The following is a 24,379-nucleotide window of genomic DNA, read 5'->3' as shown; positions in this document are numbered from 1 at the left end:
CAAAAAGGGTATAGATACACATTTCTCCTAGATAGCAAATTATGCATGTAATCAGTCTTCATTAACCTAGCAAATGGTTTGCGTTGGTTATAAATAGAAGTAAACAAAGAATTTCTAACTAATTTTAAGAGACATCTTCTAAGTATGGAGAAATGTTGACAGGTCCAATTTGGTCATCAACATTGGTTTTGCTTTTGGCAAACCCTAAACACTCAAAATCTTTGAAAAGTTGAACAGTTCAATCTTGCTCAGATAGTAAATAAAACCATCACCTGTAAAACATATGTTTTTTATTTCATCAGTGCCATCCCCAGTGCAAAACATTCAGATCAGTGTCAAGACAGACACTATCCACGTTTCATGGTTACCTGGCTCTGGTTATGTGGATCGATACAGGCTGGTGTTACTGGATAAAGAAGGACCAGTTCGTGAGATCACCCATGAGGAGCGCTTACTTTCCTACACTTTTCTTGGACTTACAGCAGGACATCTGTATAATCTCACTATCATAGCTGAAGCTGCAGGACTAGAGAGCTACAACTTTAAACTGGTTAGGACAGGTATGATATCATAAATAACTCATAGTAAAACTGAGGTTGCAATACAGTGCATTTCAAAATAATAAGTGGGATTGTTTGGTCTGGCCTAAACAGAACACTAAGGTTCATAATTCTGCCCTCTGAGTGGCAGAGCTCCAGCTGATCCCAACTGAGTGTTGCATGCCTGAATCTGGGCAGCATACAGCCCCATTCTTTCATAGCATTGTATGAGGTTTAACTTCATGGGCCTCAGTGACTTTCATGATGTGAGTTTCAGAGCTTAGTGGTTTTCAGAAAAATTGGAGGTAAATATTTCAGTAGTTCCTTTTTTGGGGAGTTAGAAATGCTGACTTTCAGCCTCATTGAAAACTCCTGTTGACTTCACTGGGAATTATGCATGTGGCATGACTGTAGATTGTGACCCACTATTTAAATATGCATGGAATAGCATGGGCCAAAGCGGTCACTTTAGAAAAACAAAAGAGGAAGAAAAGAACCTTTGTAACTTTTGATATGTTTAAGAACAACCCTAGCAGAAAACAAGGTAAGAGTTGTTGGTTTGCTTTTCTTCTGGTGAAATGTCAAAATACAGAGAGTCATATTTTGATCCCAGTTACACTGGTGTCAATCAGGAGTAACTCCAGTCAAACTACAGCTTTTATTGTGCCAACAACTCTCCGGCTATCAATAACCTTGAGCAGCATATGCCATTATCAGCCTTTACATTCAACATGCACAATCAATTAAAATAATGGAGTGACTCGTGTATTTGATCATCCAGCGATGTTACAGTAAGCAATGTTAGTAGAACCACTTTGGGTATAAATTATCTTAAATATAGCTTTAAAAAATCAAACTACATGCCATGCTACTGTAGTAGGAGGGGTTGTGTGTATAAGGGGGTTTGTGTACTCTGTGGGTGAAATATTTTGTTTCCTTTCTCGTTCTGTTTTTTTAGCCCCAGCCCAAGTCTCAGATTTGATGGTCACAAATGATGGCAGCTTTGATATATTAAAAGTTACATGGAAAAGACCTCTAGGAAACTTAGATTTCTACAATATCACTCTATCTCATCTTGGATCCATTAAAGAAATAAAAACTTTACAGCCCCGGGTCACAGAGGTTCAGTTTGACAAGTTGATTCCAGGAAGTCTTTATCAGGTCACTGTCAGCACAATCAGTGGTGAATTGTTCACTGATAAGATGGCAACTGGCAGGACAGGTAAGTCTTGTGCATCACTAAGAACATTTGTAATCAAAGACACTTTGATCTATCCCATTGAATACATTGCCATGTAGAAAATCATGTTGAAAGATAAGAGGGTTTGGTTGCTAGGCAATATGAAGTTGCTGAGGTTTGACTGTTGAGTGTAGTGTGTGGCGTTGGTGGCCTGTGATGTACAGAAGGTCAGAGTAGATTATCTAGTGGTCCCTTCTGGCCTTAAACTCTATGATTCTGTGAGGTAAAAGTTGTTGGGTTGATCTTACAGTGCTCCTTACTGGCCAGTCTGCTTACAGCAACCTTGCAGCTAGTAGTCAAAGCTACAGTGCTGACCTGTCAGACAGAAGCAGTAGTATATGCTGTAGATAGAAATCAGTAGCTGGTTGAGCCTGTAGCAAAACTATTCAGCACCTGTACTTTCAATAGCTTTTGCCCAATTTTATTATTTTGAACACAATCCAGAGAGAAAAAATGGAGCTACGGTATATGGAAGTGTGCATGTAAGATACTGTGAAATTATTTAAAACTATCAACAAAGTATAACAACATTGCCCCGCTATGGTCATATATCTGTGGATAGAAAAACACTCACAAAATAGACATGTTCAAGTCTTCGGTCTCAATCACAGCAGTTCTAGAGTTTGTTTATATATATTGGAACTGACTCATCAATGTTAAGATCCCAAGCATTTGATATGCTATCAAATTTGGTCGTAAGCAAGATCCTGGTTTTAGGCATAGCTCATTAAGTCTAAGGGCTTGGCTACACTTGCACTTTATAGCACAATAAAACCTCTCAGAGTGCTCTATCTTACTCCCCATCCACACTGGCAATGCACGGAGAGTGCTGTGACTCTCTGCCTAGAGCGGTCTTGGTACTCCACCTCCCCGAGAGGCTATTGCATATTGGGTGAATCGCTGCAGCTCCAGTGTAAACGAGGAGTAACGTTATTACGCACTGATTGACCTCTGGAAGCATCCTATAATTCTTTTAACTGAAGTGGTCTTTCTTGTCTTTGTTGTGAACTGGGGAGGTGGAAGTGCCCTTTCAAAGCTCTGGTTCCCAGATGGGCTGCTTATCTGGTCCAAGAAAAAAACAGCCAGCTACTGTTTGCTTTGAGTGAGAGAGAGAGAGGTGGAGGAGGGAGGGGGCCTGAACTTACAAGGCAGTGTGCTGACACACTCTCAGCACCCCAAAAACCCACTCTCTCTCCCCCTACACTCCCTGTTACACTCCACTCCACCCCCCTTTTGAAAAGCACATTGCAGCCTCTTGAATGCTGGGATAGCTGCCCATAATGCACCGCTCCCAATGCAGCTGCAAGTGCCACAAATGTGGCCACACCAGTGTGCTTTCAGCTCTCAGTGAGAACAGACTGCAGCGCTTTCCCTAGTGCGCTCTACGAAGGCTGGTTTAACTTAAAGTGCTCTACAGCTGCAAGTGTAGCCATACCCTAAGCCATTTTGACTGCCCACAGCACTGACTAAGGCACATGGCAGTCTTTGTGGTGTTGGGTTATTTATTTATTTTAGTTGTATAGTTATTTTTCATCTTAACTGATTGATCAGACTGAAAAGTCTGCCAAAGTTCTCCCCACCCACCCACTACTATTAACCATGAATCCATGTTACTTCCATCCTACACCTCTTGGCAATTGGTAGAATTTAGATTGGAAAAGTTTTCAAGTGGGTGAAAAGTACATGCAGGACATCCAAAAATTGTTAATAGAGTCCACCTGAGTTAAACTACTACAGAAAACAGCAGGAAAAATAACTTAAAATACTGCATGTTTCATTCTGAAGATGCATACGGTTTTCACTAACCTCTGATTTAGGGTTCAAAATTTCTGATGTCAGTAACTGATAAACAGTGAGTTCTTTGTGGGAGAGGGTATATTTCTCTCTCTGATGAGTACTATGCCTTGTCAAAATACACTTTGGCCTAGATTTTTAAAGGTATTTAGGCATTGCTGCATTCAATGTTGCAAAGCCTAACTGACTTAGGACCATAAATCTCATTTTCAAAAGTGATTTAAATTCTTAAGAATCTAATTCCCATTGACAGATGAAAAATCTGGGCCTTGATGTTACTATAACTGATCAAAGCACTTCAGCAATGTCTGTGCTGTGAACCAGGTTTCATTGCTGTCCAGTTATGTTTCCCCAGAAAAAACACAAAATTACTCACCTGTGTCTGTATTTCAGTTCCTCAGAAAGTTTCAGAGCTGAAAGCTAGCAGTGGTGGTTGGCTGAGGTCTCTGACAGTGAACTGGCTGCCCCCTGCTGGAGACTGGGACAGATACCACATTGTGGTGTTCAACCTCTCCACTGTGCTGCTGAACACTACTTTAAAGAAAGACAGAAGAGAATATGTCATCCAGGATATAGGACTCATCCCAGGAAGACAATATGAGGTGGCAGTCATAGTGGAGAGTGGAGGCTTACAGAACACGGCTCGCTGCAAAGGCAGAACAGGTCAGCAATCTCATTATACTGATAGCATGAACCTTCAAACTTTCAAGCTGGCTATTTCTGGCAGCTAGAAAAAATAAGTGGTGTGTATTATACTGATTCACTAGGAAAACAATTTCACATGAATATTGATAACTATTTTAACTCGAAACATTTGTGGTTATCTTCATAATAACTGTAAAAGAAAGAGCAAATTCCTAGATTCTTCTTGTTTGTTTGTTTGTTTGTTTGTTTGCTTAATTTATTATTGGGCCAAATCCTGAATTCCTCATTCAGATTTTGCTCAGGATTTCTATCCTTTTGATTAGCCACAAATTAATATTTAAAATAGTGACTCTTCTCTTTCAAAGAGATGGGACCAAATTCAGTGGTGGTGTGAAGTGTTATAAATTGCACATCAAATTTCAGGTGGTCAAAAAAAAAAGAGGTAAGTGGTAAAGCAGAGTGATTTGGACTGGTTTTGCATTCATTCAGGCATGAGACACCTGATCTGGTTCTCACACCGCTTTTACACTGGGATAACTCCATTGACTTCTGGGAAGTAAGTCCAGTTTTACCTTGCACGTGAAAGCAGACTCAGACCCATGAGATGTAATTGAGTGATGTACACATTAAGCCATCCTCTGGTGTGTAAACGGCCATATGTGAGAGTACATGCCAGACTTTGTTCACCATAAATCTAACTCTACTGACATCAGTGGAGATAATCTGCATTTGCACTAGTATAACTGAGATCACCATAGTCTAAGGACATATCAGGCTGAAGAAGAGAGGAGTACCTCATTTTCAAAACACACTTATACTCATCCTATAGTGATGTAAATGATGAAAGGGTGCCTAATGTTATCCAAGAATGTCTCATGGGTTTAATTTAGAGTAGCCTCTTGTCTGCCCTAAGATCCACCTGCATCACAGAAGCTGTCCTTTCTCAGATAAGTGTGCTAGGTACAGGAACAAAGGGGCAGGTGGCTAACTATAAGGAAGCAGCTAAGGGCAATGAACAACACTGCAGAAGCTAGTGTCCACCAGCTCAGCAGGGTGCATGAGAATGTGATGAAAACAAAAAGCAGGTGGGTGTGAACACAGAAATAGCACAGAAAACACCAGCCTCTGCACACCACAGATGGTAGTAGCAAATACATAGATTAGGTAGTGGCCCTCTGAGGAATCAAATGTATACAGCTTGCATCAGAAACAGATGCAGCATTACCCATCTATCAGAACCAAGGCCTGGTACAAGGTTTCTAAGAGTTCAGTGCTGCTTTCTTTTGGCTGATGCTCCTGGAGACACATCTGACATTCCTATAACGAGTGTGATACTACCGTTCCTGCAGTGGACGTTTGTGTGTGCGCTGTGTGGGCTGGCTTCCCTGTCAGCCTTGCTAGCTAGCTAGTATTATTGGTTTGAACTAGGGCTGGTTCCAGAGTAAGGATTGCACCTCCAGTTTATGTGCTCCACCAAGCATATACGATGAGTCAATTCTACTCTGTTACACCAATGCAAATCCAGAGTAAGTGTGGTGAATTTTGTGGTGTTACTCTGGAGTCACACACTGGAATAAGTCATATCAGAATTTGGTTTCTGTGTCTTAATTGAAACTTGTTTTATGTGTAATAAGTAGGATTTTACTCTGTACCTGAAAATAAGTGTAATTGACAGACCGAGAGGGGCACGAGGGAGGGTGTAACAGGAAAAACAATCAACAGGAGGGTGTAAGATAAGGCAGGGTGTGCCTAATTGAGTGCTTTTCCTGCTACACCCTCATCTTTCACTTCCTGGGTGTATAAATTGCACTCATTTTGCACAGCCACGGTATGCCAGATCAGTGCACATTATATTAATTTAGCATTCACCACAGTTTTCTGACTCATTTAACTCAGCAGGCCAGATTCTGATCTCACACCAGTGTAAATCCATAGTAATTAAAGTCAAAGTCTGATTCTGATTTCTCTTTCTCTGGTGCAAACCTGCAGTAACTCCTTTGAAGTCAATGGATTAACACTCAGGAGTGGTGCCAGACTTTCTGGCACCCTAGGCAGAATTCGGGGGGCGGCATTTTGTGAGCTCCCCACAGGGCATGCGGGAGCTTCTGGTTCCGCTCCTGTCGTGCTGCCGAAGAAGGACCCTCTGCCAAAATGCCGAAGGCGACAGCGGCAGTCATTGAGCTGCTCAGTTGCCTGCCGCTGTTTTCCATGGCACATTGGCAGAAGGTCCTTCTTCGGTGGCACTACGGGAGCGAAACCAGAAGCTCCCATGCGCCCCGTGGGGAGTGCACAAAATGCTGCCCCCCGAATCCTGGCGCCCTAGGCGACCACCTAGGGTCGCCTAATGGAAGTGCCAGCCCTGTTAACACTGGTATAAATTCAGAGTAACAGAGACCAGAATCTGGCCCAGAAGCTCAAATTCGGTTATGAATGCCCAGCACCTAGGGCCACGCAGAGGTTTTAGGGCACCTGAGGCAAAATCTGAAGCTGAGGACCCCTCCCCATTCCTTCCAAAATAAATTACCACTAAGGAGAAAGCCTCCAAGGAGGAGTGGGGGCTTGGAGAGCGAGCCTGAATTCCACTTACCTCACAGAGGTGACTCAGCTCCTGTCACACAGGACTGGGCCCAACTGCCTGCTCCAGGCATGGCAACCTCACACGTGAGGTCACAGGTCACTCAGGTTTGGCCCGGCAGCTCCTCCATTCTGACAGGGGGCTGCAAGGCCATATTTCAGTGAGTAGTGCTGCAACCCTGCATGCCGATTGCAATGCCACTCAGTTTGGGAGCCCTCTCAAATGGGGGACCCATAGCAAATGGCCCCTTTTGGCGCCCCACCAGGGGCCACCCTGCCAGCACCCTCCTCCCTGCACACATCAATTTACCAATACACACTCAGGGCCAAATTCTGCTCTTATATACCATTATACATTCAGAGTAACTCCATTAACTTCAGTAGAATTACTCCAGAAGTACAGCAGAGTAAACAGAATGTGGCCCCAGACATGTAACTGACATGACTTTGTCACAGCTACATCTGCCCTATATCTGTTTTCCAGTATAATTGTTTTATGTCCCTGTTTATAGCTCTGATTCAGCTGCTTAGCATTAAGCATGTAAGTAGTCTCATTGACTTAAGTGGGGCTAGTCAGATGCTTAAAATTACACCCATGCTGAATCATAATGTCTTGCTAAAGTCTGTTCCCTTAACCCTCTAGTCAGAGATCTGCTGCTTCCAGACCATCACAAAGATATTTTGTGAGATTTGTTCCCCAGCCTCAGGCAAAGCCATTTCCCGTTGGCAGTAAAATTTCTGTTACTCTCTTATTGCTAGCCTAGCTCCTGACAGTAGCGCAGTCAAGATGTGGCATGTGTGTCCTTGCAAAGTCCTTTGCTCATTGCTATACTCATGTTCTTCCCTTAGCTCCACAGCCTGTTCTTCAGCTCCGGGTAAAGCATGCTAATGAGTCTTCGCTTAGTGTCATGTGGATGACCCCTGTTGCAGAATGGGACAGTTACGTGGTTTCACTGGGAGACAGGGATCTTACCATCATAAACAAGGCACTTGTGAAAGAAGCTAAAGAATACACTTTCAGTGATCTGGTACCCGGACGGAAATACACAGCTACAGTCACTAGCATTAGTGGGGATTTAAGCAACTGGACTTCAGTAGAGGGAAGAACAGGTAACATCCTATCAATCCACTTCTAATCCCAACTTCTGGTAATTAGCAGTAATGACTTGTCGCTCTCTTTGTACTGAATTATATTAAAGTAGTGTCCAGATATCAACACCCTTGAACTTGTGTACATTTTCTTAATAGAGATGCTACATTTCTAAATCTCTTTTGTGTCTTGCAATATGTCTCAGAACATCCAGTCTCTTTTTCTGTCATTTTCCTTGGCTTTCTAGGATGGATATGTAGTTCCTGATGGAAATTGGTATCTGCAATGTTCCTGTAATATCTGGTCAATGTACATAGGATGAGGATAATAAATCCAGTTTTCATTTAATATCTTAGAGAACATCAGCTTTCTGATTTGTACCTCAAGGGATGCACCTATGGATGGGGAGGGGGAATGGGAAAGAATTGTTTGAAGGGGGACATTTCAAAGTTGGCAGACACAAAATGGACGTGACCTTCAAAACATATTTTGAATCCTGCTGCCTTTTTAATTTAAAAAACTCTATCTTTTCCCCAGGATGAGGGCTGCAACACAAGCAAAATTGAAGTGACTGTTGGGTGATGCTTTTGTAAAAACCACAAGGCCGCAACTTTTTTCTGTCTGTGTCTAAGTTTAAATCCGACCTATTTCTTTGTATGCCTGCCTGATGCATTCTTGTGAGCAGGCAAGGCCTTAAAAATGGGAATTCCTTTAGGCATAGCACAGGATAAAAACATACTGTGAGTGCACTTAGTCTAATTGTAGGCCCTTAAGACAGAGCGTGTCCTTTTACAAAGCTTAATAAAGTTTTATCCTTCTTTCCAAGGTGTAGAAGTCTTGACTTCAGCCTCCATTACTCCATTTTGTGATCTAAATGGCTATGATTTAATTTCATTCTGCAGCAAGCCCCTTCTCCTAGGAAAGGGTGTAGATTCACACTGCACTAATTGTGAGTCCATGTGTGGGGGCAAATCAGGCAGGAGTAATACACATTAGGCATTAAATTATAACTTGTAATAAGCAAACCTCAAAAAGGTTGGAAGCTAGGTTTGGATGTGCATCCCAGATTATCTGAACCCAGATTACCCTCAGATTATCTGAACCTTATCTCAGCTACCAGAACCTATTCGGTTTGCCAACTGTAGCTGGGAGTCTCAAAGATACAGGCTTTTCGCAAGTCCTCCAGTATTTCCTATTTCCAGTCAGTCCAAAAATATCATTCATCATCATCATGGCAAATCCCATCATCCCCTTGGCAAATTGAGCACCACCCAGATCGAGCTCTGGTAAGATGCTTAAGGTGCTCTGGTTGTGTATTCTCTGTATGTCCATCACTGGCAGCCTTGTCATGCCATCAAAGCTTTTGATGTCCATGTGCTCATCAGCCATGTTGCAGCAATCCTTGGTACACACACTTCAGAATTCTTTGGTCTTCCATTCTAGTAATAGCTCCATATCAAGAAAGCCGCTGAAATGGCACCTGTGCTGATGGAAGCGGTTGCTGGGCTTATCCGCATTTCTGACGTTGTCCTGCTACTTAATATGAAGCAGCTGGCAAAGATGATGAGAACTTAAATGACCATCTAGTGTTTCTCAGCCTTCCTCAGTGCCCACATTTCACTTCCATACAATAGAGTTTGGTTCTGTAGATCGTCACAAGCCTGATGGACTCACAACATCCCTACAGAAGGCACCGAAGAGCTTGAAACATGGCAACAGCTGCTGCTATATGAATATTCACATCTTTTCACATCCCCCAGCGCTGTCTGTGATGGCTACCCAAATATTTGACAGTTGCCACCTGCTCGATGTCCCATCTGGACAGGTTAACACTGAGCTGGTTATAATCTGGAGTTGGAGGCCACTTGATGGTCATGGCCAGAGATTTAGTTTTATCTGGATTAATAACCAGACCCATGTGTGCTGCTTCTTGCGTGAGCAGGCCGCCCACCAGCTGCAATGATTCACCAAACTGAGCCAACACAACAATGTTGTTGGTGTATTCAGATCTCGAAGGAGAATATTGTGTACTGCTCAATGCCACCGACAGCTGCCTCTTCAATCTTATCAATCAGCCAGTCAGTGCAGATATGGAACAATGATGGTGACAGAACTCAGCCTTGCCAGAACTCCCCTGGCAATAGGAAACCATGCCATGTGTCTGTTACCGATGCAAACACAGCTTTGCATGCCACTATAGAGCTCCCCTGTCAATAGCACTATCTTCCCAGGGAGGCTGAGGTGCCTCATCAAAACCCCCAAACATGCCTAAGGCCCTGAATCAAAGGCCTCAAGGAAGTCTATGAATAGTGCTGCACCCAGTTTATTAAATTCAGCCATCTTCTCAAAAGCTGAAATATCACTAGAAGAGCCTTTTGCACTAAAATCGGGCAAAGCCATCGCAGAGCACAGATGGGCCTGAGAGGCGAAGTTCAGATTCAGATCCAGATTTTCCCATAGTCCAAGCCTGTCTGGACCCAAGATTTTGGTTCAGACCACTGTATAATCTGACCAAATCTGATCTGTTTTATCAGTATGCCTAGCCATATTTATGATGACCAATGCCATAGGCTCTGAGCTAGATATAAAGCAAAATGTGTAGTTTGGATCCGAATTTTCCAAAGCTAACGGGTTTTTAGATTGTGGAAGATTGAGTCTGACTGAACACTAATGTGAAAGCATTCAGAAAGGTGTAACTTTATTTCCATGCTTTAATCAAAATTGGTCAAACCTTAAAAAGGGGTTCATTGGGTTTTTGTTAACATTTGGGCTAAATGTTCAGCTCCCTTTTTCTATTGTCTGAACAAGTTCACTCACCTCAATTTATTTTAAAGGTAACATTTTGCTACCCCTCAATCCATCATTAGATGTTAGAAAAGTCAGTGCTCTGAAATTCTTCCGAAGGAAAAGAAATTCAAGAGACACTAGAAAGATTATATGTCCTAGTAACTCAGAAAATTAAAGTGGTGAAAGGTGTTGCCTTAGTTAGTTCTTGTGTGTCCATGTAATTGGTTTGCCACTAGCTAGGAATGGGATGAACTCTGTGCAAGTTCAGTAGCCATCACAAACACAAATGACTTCTAAGTTAGTTATTTTTATCTGAATGACGTTTATAAAATGAGATTCCTTCCAGCCCTCCTCTCTTGATTCATTTTGGGCTGACCGAGGAAAGCTAAGCCTGAGATCTTTCTGTATAGCTCTAAAACCAGGAAGCCTTTATGGTTTCCCACAAACCACAGCCCATCAGACAGGAAGCGGGTCTAGGAGTCCACCGTTTAGTTTATTTTTAGTCCTGAGTCTGCTTTTTTGATGCACTTCCTCAGTGTGACTAAACTCTGTTTGTTTGGGAGATTTGTTTGTTTCTGTTTACTTATACCGTGACATTCTCGTATTATAGTGCCAGCTCAGGTGACTAGCCTGCATGTGACAAACCAGGGGACAACCAACAGTTTGTTCACCAACTGGACGAGGGCGCTGGGAGATGTAGAGTCGTACCAAGTGCTGCTGATTCACGAAAATGTTGTCATTAAAAATGAGAGTGTTTCCAGTGAGACCAGCAGATACCATTTCCACTCCCTGAAAGCCGGAGGACTCTATTCTGTGGTCGTTACCACAGTTAGTGGAGGGATATGGTCCAGACAGACGATTGCAGAAGGAAGGACAGGTAAGGAAGTGTTCCACCATATCTGTGTAAACTCCCACAAGCTGAACTGATTTGGAAGGATGTTCTCATGGTTATGTCAGGGGACTAAGATTTGGAAGATCTGGGTTCTGTGCCAGACTCCCATGCATAGCCTTGCACAGGGCATGCCTCCGTTCCCTAACCTCACAGGGTTGTTGTGAGGAAAAAAATGTGTGTTGGTCATTAGATACTCCAGTGATGGGGAGTCATAGAATTCTGAATCTTTCATGAACAATAAAAAACAGCAGCAGTTTCTTGGATATTGAGCTGTGTGGGGAAAAATTGTATCACGTTTTTGTGAATTTGGCAAAACCCAAACATTCTATGATTTTACCCAAATGTTTTTCATGAAAACAACTAGTGATATTTTCAGATAAAATCATGAAAAAACTAACAAGTGAGAAAACAGCAGTGAAAAGTCGGGAAGCTGAAAAAGTTTATTAATGTTTCCTAATTAATAGTGACCATGGCAGAAAATGGGTCAGATCCTCCCCTGGTGTAAATCAGCTTAACTGCAGTGGACTTCAGTGGAGTTATGCCAATGTGTGCCAGTAAGGGTCTGTCATAATAAAGTTATTTAACTCCAGAATACTCCTGATCATTACCTAAAATGTCACCAGTTCTGGCAGGGTCAAACCCACCGGCACATCTTGCATCACTGAAAAGAACCAGATCGATTTTGTACCTATTTTTGGCCACTAGGGGGTAGAAAACTCTTGATAATTAGAAATAAATCTTTGCATTGGTCTCAAAATGATAAAGGGCTTTGTGGTTATTTTTATTGATGAGGAATGGCACTTTGGAAGGATAGCTAATACTCTAGGATATTAGAAGTGCCATCAGACCCTTGACCTCACCACCATATAGACAATAACTTCACTGTCTTTGCTCGGAAACTCAGATGCTTGCTACTCACTTGGAGCGCAAGGCTTCAAGACTCCTCACCTATTTTGGTTTGTTTGCTCACATTCCATGCACTCTTGCTGCCTTTAACAATCAGAATAAGCTATTTAAAACTTCTCCGCTGCTTTTTCCTTTTGTTGCACAGTTCCTTCCAGTGTGAGTGGAGTAACGGTGAATAATTCGGGACGGAGCGACTACCTCAGTGTTTCCTGGCTGCCAGCTACCGGAGATGTGGATAGTTATTTGGTAACACTTTCTCATGACAGCCAGACGATTCAGACTCTAACCATTTCCAAAGCCCTCAGTGAATGTTCTTTCAGTAGCCTGATTGCCGGCAGGCTGTACAATGTAATGATAACCACAAAGAGTGGGAAGTATGAAAATCATTCCTTCAGCCAGGAACGAACAGGTAAAGGGGACAAAAAGAAAAGGGGCTTTGTGTGGATTCAGTCACACACATCTCCCATGTTCAGTCCTTTGCGATGATTTGTGCGATGATCAGTAATGGCTAACCAAAACAGGAGCTGGATTGGAAGGTCAAGTTCTAAAACTACAGCGCTTAAGATTTAGGGCCTGCTTTTCATTTATGACTGTAGGGCTACTTTACACCACACTGACAATGTAAAGTGGCCTTAGCATAAATGAGAATCAGACCCCCTGATCTTCCTCACATTACAGTCAGTGACAAAACCTCAATTAACTTCAGTGCGAAGAGGATCTGGCCCAAAGGCTCACTGTATCATAACCAAAGGAGGATTGAGAGTAAAAAATGTGAGTGCATAGGAAGGCCATCCTTAGCTAGAATAATTTGTGCTCTTCACCAGGGCAGTAATTTTGACCCCAAAGTAAGTGAGGGAATAAGGAGCTTTTTCTTCTGTGAAAGGGCAAAATCTAGTAGAAATTTGGCAGCCCTTGTGATGAGCTGAGATCAAATGACAGTTTTGACTCAAGCACTTTGTTCCCAAGACCCTGTAAGCTGCCCCTTCGTGTACCATCCTGTATGGTAGTGGTCCAAAAAGGCTAATAAAATGTTCAGATACAAATAGAATGGAATGAAAAGTGATACTGGAAATAATATAATGCCATAATATAACTGAACTCCCGCCTTTATTTCTGGACATGCTATCCCAAAAAGGATATAACAAGAATAGAGGGGAGCCAGAGGCAGGTGACAGAAATGATCTGAGGTATGGAAAAACTTCCTTCTGAAGAGAAATTTAAAATATGAGGACTGTTTACCTGAGAGAGCAGAGGAATAAGGGGGGACAAGATAGAGATATGCAAAATAGCCCCCTTTCTCTTAATTGAACAACAAGGGGACAGTCAGTGAAATAGCAAGGTAGAAAATTTAGCACTAATAAAAGAGAATACTCTTTCATACACTGCAGAGTTAGCCTATGAAGCCCATTGCTATACGATAGCATTAAAGCAAAGAGTGTAGCAGGATTCCAAAAAGGGTTGGACTTATATGTGGATAACAAGAGTCAGAGTTACAATAGCAAGAATTCAAACAAACAAACAAAACCCACTGTTAAGGGATCAGCCCTCATGTTTGACAGCATAAGCCAAGCCCTAATTAATGGGAGTTAGGAAGAAATGTTCCCAGTGGGCAGGCTATTCAGTAACTGCCGGCTGCAAGGGTTTTTGCACTTCTCTCTGGAGTATCTGATACTTGACCACTGAGTTAATGGCAGTGCCTGTGCTCTGTCACTTTTCTTGGGATATTCTGTGTGATGCATTTATTGTTTCAGAATCCCTAATTCTTTGCCTGTGTTCTTCCCCCCTCCCCCCCAGTACCTTCAAGCGTGCAGGGACTTACTGTCAGCAATTCAGCAAGAAGTGACTATTTAAAGGTGTCCTGGTTGCATGCCACTGGAGATTTTGATAATTATAAAGTGATCATCAAGAACAACAATGACTTCAACCAAACAAAAAGTGTCCCCAAGGATGAAAATGAATGTGTGTTCACTAAACTGGTCCCGGGGAGGCAATACAGTGTCACTGTTAGCACACAGAGTGGAAAATATGAGACTAGTAAAAGGATCAATGGCAGAACAAGTGAGTAAATACCATGGAGAACATCCTGAGAGAGTTCTGATTGGAGTGAGGGCATTGTTATTTACCGTACACAGGTAAAAAGGTAATCTTGTCTTACCACCTGATGCTGATGGCTTGGGTCTTCAAACGTGTATCGCTTTAAAGACCAAAGGAGGCAACTAGGTTATAATGGATGTCTAAGTAAAGACATGCAGAAAGTTTTTAAAAAACCCATATGTTTGTTTAGGGTTGTAAACACTGAGATAAAATCATATAGCATATTTAAAATCAAAGTTGCATGGTTTTGCCATGTCAACCCATTATTTATGTTTAAAAAGCAATGACGACACATAGAGAATATCTCTCTTTCAAAAGGGCTTTCCATGCGATAGACTGGAGATGCAAAAAGAGAGTTATCCAGGCTTTTATTCATTTATTTGTTGTTTTATTTTTCATATTGTGGTAGCTCCTAAAAGCCTTAGTCATGGTCCATTGTGCTAGGCTCTGTACAAACACAAAACAAAAAGATGGTTCCATTAGTTTCAATAATATTTTGCATGCTAAGGTTTACATCACAAGAGGTATTTCAAGTCATGTTCCTTGGCAATGACCAGAATAATGACGACCTGAAGAATTTATCTGCTATTCTTTTCTATTGTGTTTTCAGTGCCGGAGTCAGTGAAGGAATTAACTCTTAGTAACAGAAGCACTGAAGACCTGCAAGTTACTTGGTCAAAGGCTGAGGGGGATGTCGATAAATATGAGATTCAGCTACTTTTCAATGATATGAAGGTCTTTCCACCCATTTTCCTTGGCAACAACATTGAGGAGTATTGGTTCACAGCTTTAACCCCAGGGCGCCTGTACAAAATTCTTGTCCTGACAATCAGTGGAGACACACAACGTGCCACTTTCATAGAAGGACTGACAGGTAGGAGAAAACAGCTTTTAAAAGATGGTTCTGCCACTGGTATGCTTTGTGACTTTGGAGAAATCACTTAACATCTCAGTCAGCTCCCCAGTTTACCCATCTGTAAAATAAGTATATTATTACATAACTACAAGCAGGTTTTGTGATCTTTAATGCATTAACATCTGAAAAGAATTTTGACATTCTCAGAAGAAAGATCCTTGTGTAATATTATCTGCAGAATATAAAGGTATCTAGACAAAGCAACTACCACAGTATTCTTTTATTTTCTTTATTGTCTCTGGAAAGATATATCATTCTTCTTATGACTAAAGAGAAGAGAGAGGTACGGTATTGTACGTTGCTAGGGCACAATCCTGCAAATACTTGCACACATCTGCAGCTTCACTCATACAAGTAGTAGGACTACTCACAAGAGTAAAGTTATTCATACGTGTAAGTATTTGTAAAATTAGGCCCCTCATAAGTACAATAGTCTCTTTTCCTTTTATACTCATTCCTGATGTAGACTTCAGAATTCCATTTGCTGGAGCTACAGGCATACCAGTATTTGAATGGATTGGAAATTTCTAAGCTCGGGTTTCTGTCTTTCTGTTTTTTAACTCAGCTCCAAGTGCTGTCAAAAACATTCACGTTTCAGCCAATGGGATGACAAACAGCCTGAAAGTGAACTGGACTCCTGGAGGAGGAGATGTTGATTCCTACACAGTGACACTATTCCATCAAAACTATCAGCTTGATTCCCAGACTGTCTCCAAGGCTGTCTACGAGCATACCTTCAGCAAGTTAGAAGCAGGGGAGCAGTACCGGGTTGTGGTACAGTCTAACAGCGGCACCCTGCACAACAGTTTAACGGCTCTCGGACGTACAAGTATGTTTCTTCACGGAAAAAGGGCAAAAAGTGTCATATGTTCCCATCAGATTAGTACTATTTTATAACAGTATTTTATTATGTGTCATATGGTGTCCCAAAGTGTCTGGGGAGACTCAGATGTGTAAGGAGATGAGTCTCTGTCACAAAAAGTTTGAAGGCTTGATCCTGCAAACCTACATGGCAGTAGTTTCACTAGTGTGTGAATAGTCACATTGGTGTCAATGGGACTTGACTTGGGTAAATGTTTGTGAGATTGGAGCCTCTTCAGTTCAAACTTTACCATGAAATCTGCTGATGCAGCCTCTTATGCCTACGTGGAATCCCAGAGGAGTCAAAGGGCCCCCACACAGACATAAGGTGTGTGCTAGCAGCGCCCACTGCATGACCAGGGCCTCCCAGACAGTATATAGACCTGTATAGGGTAGGGAAGAGATGTAACTCAATATCATGATTTAAATCCTCTTCTTCTTTTTGTGTGTTCATGTGTTTTGCTTAGGGATTGGGCTTTTAGGGGGAGTAGCCCTTGGCTGAAATCTTGCCTATTAGTTTGGCAGTATTGTTGTTTCTTTGCATTTTAATACTTGTTTACATCCCTTTGAAACCTGTGATGATTTTCCAGCTATTCACACACACATGTGCACGCGCACACGCGCACGCACACACACACACACACACACACACACACACACACACACACCCTCTTTGTAGTATAAAAGCTAAATAAATTCTCTCTCTTCCTGGTCTTCAATTTTTTTTTTAAATAACTCTCCCCTGACCGTCCCTTTCTCTGCTGTTCCAAGTGCCATGACTCTCCGGAAACCACCTCCCTACACCTCCCCTTTCCATCGCTTCCCCAACCCCACCTTGGCCTTGGTGTGCTTTAGCTACTTTACACACTGGAAGAAAAAGGAATGTAACCTGAGGCCAAGGGATGAGTTCTAAGTGTCTCAGCAATGGACAATGACAGCTATAACAAGAGGGTGAGAATACAGTCCTGGAGAGTAGGCAGCCTAGTCACTACTTTGGTCCCAGCTTTCATATTATCTTATATTATTTCTTAGATATGACTATATAAACAAGTATGCAACTTCTGTTAGAACAACATTGAATAGCTATGGGCTGGAGTCTGCTTTGTGAATTTATGCTTCGTGAAGCAGAGAATGGGGGAGGAGAGGAGTATCCAGGGTGTTGATTACAGTTCTCTAATTCATTCCCAAGGGGCTGCCTGCCAGCTGCAGGTAGCCAGAGCACAGCACACCCTCTACACTTCCCTTCTATCCTCCAGACACCAGAGTTATGGGGAGTTTGTCCTAGAGCTGGTTCATTGCCTGCTGGGGTCCCTCCTATGCTGAGGAAATTCAAAGTTGGGGAGATGCAGATGACTTCCATTCCCTCTGCACTGCTGGAGAGAAAAGAGTGGGGCAGAGAAACTTCCCTCTTGTGTTCAAACTTTTAAATCAGTCTCTCTTGGTTTCAAGAGGAGCTTGTGGAGAGAAGGCAACCCTGTATTTCATAAAACTATAAAACTGTATCATTTAATGGGTTAGCCAGCCTTCCATCATTGTATTCCATGCACTATACTCTCCCCACATGTATTCATTTTAATTTTTTTAATTAATGTATGTAATTTTATATAGAGCAGACACAATGAACAGAGATGTGCATAACAGGCAACTTTTCTAATGATGTTGGAGTGTTGTACACAAACGATGAAAGCAAGATGTGCAGCCAAAATGTTCAGAAATCAGGACCACAGCAGCTCACGTTCCATCTAGTCTCCCATGTGCCGTCCTTCCAGTTTAACTTCCAGTGTTTCCAGAATTTCAGAAAAGGCCTGTACCTCCTTGAGTACAAGTGTCCCCAGTCAGGTTGCCAGCTATCTTTTCAGCTCCGATTAGCCCATTTTATGAAGTAGAGTTTAATAGAAGTGATTTCAGTTCGCCACTCTTGGTAGAACAAAAAAATTGGTGTCTTTCAAAATCCGTTTAATCTAATCTACGAGTTCTAAAGTGCCTTAACCATAATCATATAATTATTGCACAGTACGTGGTGCAGAGTTAAGGTTGTTTGGGTACCCTACTGATGCATTTCCATAGATAAACATTCATACTTCTTTTTTTTTTAAGTTTAACCTTCACTCTGAATTTCCAGAATGTAATGTTTGGTTTGGAGATAATTACAAGATCCCCGTAATACATTTTACCCTAAATTACTGATGGATTTTCTTAATCTTAACTCCATCTGAAAGTAGTTTTTGTGTAGGAATTGTGTGTGTGCATGCATATACACACATACACATACATACACCACATGGATCTGTATGTGCTGACATACAAAAATATTTTTCATAGTTAATTAAGATAATCCACAAACACATATTAAGTGATACAAAATTAACCTCACAATCTCTTTAATTGTTCCCAGTTCCTGCCTCTGTCCAGGGATTATTTGCAGATCATGCCTACAGCAGTCATTCCTTGTTAGTGACCTGGCACAGTGCTCCTGGAGTGGCTGAGAGATACGACATCCTGCTCTTGACTGAGCAAGGTATCCTTCTGAGCAATAAATCAGAGCCAGCAACTGCTAAACAGCACAAATTTGAAGATTTAATACCAGGCAAGAAGTATAAAGTGCAAATGTTGACAGTCAGCGGTGGGCTCTTCAGCAGACGAGCAGAAACCGAAGGCCGAACAGGTAGCTAGAACATTTTTTACAGCCTTATTTACAGTATCTGCAGTAAGTTATGGTATGAATATAATGATTCATCCAAATATCTAGTTATCCAGAAAGCTTCAATAGGAACCAGTCTCCCAGTATCAATGCATCGTTTTTCTGACATATGTTTAATATAAAAAATTGAAAATTGCTTACGAAGTGGTGTGGGTTTTCCAGGTTGTAGTGCATTGTTTATTGAAGCAGAGAGTTGAGGAGTGTTGCTATAGTTAAGGATCTCTCAGCATATCTATTATATAGCCAGGTTAACTCTTTCTATTGTCTATCCTTACATTTACTTGGCTTATATAGGATCCTAGTGCCAAGTTGAATACAAATATACTGCAGGTGTCACCAACCTTTTCTCAGGCAAATTTCACATTGATGTTAAAGGGAAGTTTTGTGTGAGTCTAGACTGGAGGATTGAGCCTGTTGGGTATCACACATATTACATATGTGTTGCTAAATGGCATCTATAACTTACAAAAGTTTTCATCTTGTTTCTGGACATCATCGTTTTTGTGCATTTAACATTATGTGAATGTAGTTCTCAGTGACTTAACAGAAACTTCTTCTAGTCAGAAGTGTCATTTTACTGAGATTTAGCTTGATTACTAGAAACTCTGACATTTTCTCCTGTATTTATTCCTGTTTCCAGTCCCAGCCGCTGTCACAAATCTGAAGGTCACAGAAAACATCAATGGACGTCTGTCATTCAGCTGGACTACCTCTCAGGGAGAACTGGACTCCTATAATATATTTCTGTACAATCCAGACAAATCCCTCCAGGACAGAATTTCAGGGGACCAGAACCTCCAGCAGTGTTCTTTCCAAAACTTGCGGCAGGGGAGGATGTATAAAATGGTGATTGTTACCCACAGTGGAGAGCTCACAAATGAGTCATCTGTATTTGGAAGAACAGGTAGGAGCATCTAGCAGGATAATCCATCCTCAATGAAATCTTCCTTAAGGACATCGGTGAGCTACTCTAACAGTCAAAAGCTGGTACTAGAGTCTAGTAAAGCTGTTAGAAGTATCCAAACTGTCTTGATACATCAAAAGCATTACCTAAAAGGAAGCTAAATTCTAAATCATGTGACAACTGTTTTCAGATAATAAATATATAAATATTGTCCTAATTTATTATCTGTGGCCCAGCAGTACCTGGGTGTCCCAATCAAGGGCAGGAGCCCCATTGTGCTAGGTGCTGTACAGGTATAAATAAAAAGACAGCCCTCCGCCCCAAGGCTGGTTTATGATAAAGATGCAACAAGTGGGCAAAACAAATGGAGAAGAGGGAAGACAAGGTATCTAACAGTGAAATGACAAAGTTATTCGTGGTTAGCACTAGTTTCACCTTACCATTTGTCTCCCCACTGCCAGGTGGCAGGGTGTTGTAGGCATTTGTAAGAGCTATGTTGCTCCCACAAAACCTCCTCTAATCTCCCACTACTCCCCCCACCCCCTGACACACACACACACTGAAATTCCCTAAATTTGTTTCCTGTTTTTTGGCCACCTGTTCTATGTATCTAGATCTTTATATGGCCATTATCACAGCACTACCATAGCACTATTCTTCCCCAAAACGTTCAGCGTGTAGTAACTGTATACCCTCTCTTTCAGTTCCAGCCCCAGTTATTAATCTCAGCGGCTCCAACAGAAACATGACAAACAGTCTGTGGTTCACCTGGGGACCGGCATCAGGAGATGTAGATTATTACGAACTGAATCTTTATAACCCAAATGGCACACAGAAGGAAACAAAGCATGGGAAAGACCTGAGAGAGTGGCATTTCATGGGCCTAGTTCCTGGTAGAAAGTACACCCTGGTTGTAGTGACCCACAGCGGTGACCTGACTAATACAGCAAAGACTGAGGGAAGAACAGGTAAAGAACTGCAGTGGCTTTTTGCCCCCAACTGTCAGAATTTACAGCAATTCATTGGTATGTGATGGGTTTATTCTGAGATAAGATTTTTATTGTATCAATTATTAAAGGCATAGAAAAGTACAAGTAAGACAATCATAAATGGTATTACATTAATGGCAGGAAATAAATCAGAGTCCGACTGGTTTGTTTGATGTCCTGTTTCTTATCAATGTTACTGTGCAGAGGCTGAAGAGAAATGAAGAAGTCTAAGATAATGGCTGTTTTGTCTCACACACCCATCCTGTGTGCAAATGTCATGAGACTTTTTTTTTTTTCATTTTGCCCCTTCTGTCTAGCACCCAGTCCTCCTAGTGCTGTATCATTTGCTGATGTTGCAAACACTTCCCTGTCAATCACCTGGCTGGGTCCCCCAGACTGGACGGATTATGATGACTTTGAGTTGCAATGGTTTCCGAGAGATCCCCTTACAGTCTTCAACCCATACAGCAACAGCAGATCAAAGGGACGCATCATGTATGGCCTTCGACCGGGGCGGCTTTATAATTTCAGTGTCAGGAGCGTCAGCGGCAACAGCTGGAAGACATACAGTCAATCACTGTCTGGGACTGTGAGAACAAGTAGGAATCCATTTTTTATTTAACCCTTAGTGCTCATCTGGAGATAATGCTGAAACAGTGCTGCCAATGAGTTAAATCTTACCCATCCCAGTTAAGCATATATTAATTTCTACTAGTTGACTCAAGAATGTCTGGCTATGGATTCAAGTGGAAATCAAAATGTTCTTTTGTCCTGCCCTACAGCAAGTATTTAAAGATTAGAAATGAACACAAGCTCCAAAATTCAGATCCAGATCAAAACATTCCTGAAATTCTGGACTATTTGGTTCCAGGTTTTGATTTATCATAGAATCAGAGAAATGTGGGGCTGAGAGGGACCTTGAGAAGACATCAAGTCCAGCCCCCTGCATTGAGGTAGGACCAAGTAAACTTAGACCATCTCTGACAGGTGTTTGTCTAACCTGTTCTTAAAAACCTCCAAGGATGAGGGTTCCACACCCTCCTTTGGAAGACTATTCTAAAGTTTATTTAATGTTATGGTTAAAAAGTTTTTCCTAATATCTAACCTAAATCTCCCTTGATGCAGATTAAGCCCATTACCTCTTGTTCTATCTCCAGTGGCCATAGAGAACAATTGATCACTGTCCCCTTCATAACAGCCCTTACCATAGCTGAGGACTGTTATCAGGTCCCCGCTCAGTCTTCTTTTATGAAGACTAAACATGCCCAGTTGTTTTTTTTTTAACTTCCTCAAAGGTCAGGTTTTCTAAGTCTTCTGTCAGTTTTTGCTGCTCTGCTCTGGCCTGTCTCTGATTCAGACCCAAACTTCTTTGAAGTTCGGGATTATTTAGAGTCGATCCATCAAGATATTTTGAGCAATCAAAAAGAAAGTGTGTTCCTGGGGCACAAGAAGGACTTGGGTATAATAGATTTGAAAAAGTAAAGTCAAAGAGTTCCTTTCCTCTCAATAGCTATTTGTCAATGCTTGTGGCTTCCACCCATATTTATCTGAGTCCAGCTGGTCTCATTAATGGTCTGGTTTGAAGTCTGCCCTGAAATGGGCAGAATAGCTAAATCATGGAGAACGTACAGTAATTTGTACTTTGGGTCATATGTTGTACCTCATATGGTATAACTAAAACACATATTTTGCACAGTGAAATACATACTTCATAGACATGCCCTTTTGAGATGGGCATTTCATATGTTATACAGCAAACCAGAGTCTCACATAGGTCATGTGACTTTTGTCCTCTTACCCTTGAGAGGACTGTGTTGTGGTTTCCATTTCTGATAATTCAACTGAATTACTAGTCTAGTGATAAACTGCAGATATTAACTAGCTGGCCTAAACTTTCATTTTATACCCTTTTATTTCTTTGCATGTTACACCTTGCAAATATTTTAAGTGGCAAAATAGCAAATTTTTGCCACTTGAATGCAAAGTGCCAATTGGAGAGGTAACAGGACAGAATGAAGATGTCAGCTGCTATGCTTCTTCCCCTAATCACATCAGGAGGCAGTGTAACTACAGCAAAAAGTCTTATTAGTGATAGTGCCATGTTAGAGGGGAAAGGGGAATGGTAAGGGCTTTCATATGCACACACCATTTAGCCCCCTTAGTTTTCTTCTACAAAAGACCTGCAAAACTGGGCTATGTTTTAAAAGGAGTTGGGCTGAGAAGGTGGATGAGAGGAGTCATGAAAAAGCATGACAGATATCTGACAGATATTTGATGAAGATTTGGTCTATACTTTGGGTCGATGCAGGGGGGTGAGTGTGTACGTGCGTATACATATACACAGAGTATAGGTTAAAATCTTAACCAAAAAAATTTACTGTGTACTCTGTGATTTCTCTCAGTGGAAATTCATGCCTGATATAAGTGGGTGGAAATCACAGGGTCACATTCTAGAAGGAAAATACTGTTCACTTTTGCCCTTTTGTTCCTGCAGAGGTCTGTGATCAGTTTATTGCTTGCATTGATTTTATGCTGGAGGGAAATGTAAAGGCCTTAACATTATGGGCATGTTTATTAGGTAGGGTCACTGTACTCCTTAGTTGATACTTTGTAATTGTAAAATGATTTGTTTCAAAAAGAGTGCTCAGGCCAAGATTTTCAGAAGTGACCGATAGTTTGGGATGCCCCAATCTCGAAACTTTTTAAGGGGTCCTAATTTTCAGACCGTGCTAAGCACCCGCCCTCTGAAAATCCGCCACTTTAAGGTGTCAGAAGTTAGTACCTATAATTATTCATCACTTCTGAAAAACTTGGCCTTTTTATATTTAGCATCTCAACGGACAACAGTGGTTAGACCAGGGGTTGGCAACCTTCAGCATGTGGCCCATTGGGGTAATCCACCGGTGGGCTGAGAGACATTTTGTTTACGTTGACCTTCCGCAGCCACGGCCCCCGCAGCTCCCACTGGCCGCGGTTCGCAGTTCCCAGCCAATGAGAGCTGCGGGGGGCCATGTCTGCGGACGGCCAACGTAAACAAAATGAATCGCAGCCTGCCAGTGGATTACCCTGATGGACTGCGTGCCGAAAGCTGCCGACACCTGGGTTAGATCTTTTTCCAAGTATTATCTGAATGTTTTCAGTTGATTATTTTTTTGGTTTTGGGGTTATTGTTTTTTGACATGCACCTCTAGTTTTTCACCTTGAAAGTTAGAGTTTGACAATGGTGCCTTGATTTAATTTCATTTTTGTGCTGTGTCAAAATATATTCCTTTAATTAGAACACTTTAAATAATCTTATATTATTTAGTAACCTTGTATTTTTGCTATAAGGCGTTGAGAGGTAATTTACTAATTCCTGCTATTTTATCTCCCTCTTTTGCATTGTACAGTACTTGATTCTTCAGCTAGAATTTATTTCTTTAGACAATTGTGCAAAATAAGGCTGAA

The 24,379-nt window shown here is 41.7% G+C and overlaps 1 protein-coding gene across 2 annotated transcripts in view; it reads left to right on the top strand.

The window, feature by feature from the left end:
• Nucleotides 1-24,379, top strand: part of PTPRB (protein tyrosine phosphatase receptor type B) — a 92,103-nt gene that overhangs the window by 35,849 nt on the left and 31,875 nt on the right. For both annotated transcript variants that reach the window (XM_050934083.1, XM_050934092.1), the window contains 13 exons: nt 303-560; nt 1,498-1,761; nt 3,967-4,236; nt 7,642-7,902; nt 11,280-11,546; nt 12,613-12,876; nt 14,262-14,525; nt 15,172-15,435; nt 16,043-16,306; nt 18,734-19,003; nt 19,680-19,943; nt 20,648-20,911; nt 21,250-21,531. In XM_050934083.1, the coding sequence (XP_050790040.1) occupies nt 303-560; nt 1,498-1,761; nt 3,967-4,236; nt 7,642-7,902; nt 11,280-11,546; nt 12,613-12,876; nt 14,262-14,525; nt 15,172-15,435; nt 16,043-16,306; nt 18,734-19,003; nt 19,680-19,943; nt 20,648-20,911; nt 21,250-21,531 (3,456 nt within the window). The remainder of the gene's footprint in view (nt 1-302; nt 561-1,497; nt 1,762-3,966; nt 4,237-7,641; nt 7,903-11,279; nt 11,547-12,612; nt 12,877-14,261; nt 14,526-15,171; nt 15,436-16,042; nt 16,307-18,733; nt 19,004-19,679; nt 19,944-20,647; nt 20,912-21,249; nt 21,532-24,379) is intronic.

The sequence above is a fragment of the Gopherus flavomarginatus genome, chromosome 1 (genome assembly GCF_025201925.1).
Source record: "Gopherus flavomarginatus isolate rGopFla2 chromosome 1, rGopFla2.mat.asm, whole genome shotgun sequence".
Lineage (NCBI taxonomy): Eukaryota > Metazoa > Chordata > Testudines > Testudinidae > Gopherus > Gopherus flavomarginatus.
The sequence above is the reverse complement of the archived record's forward strand: the minus strand, read 5'-3'. Positions and strand labels throughout refer to the sequence as shown.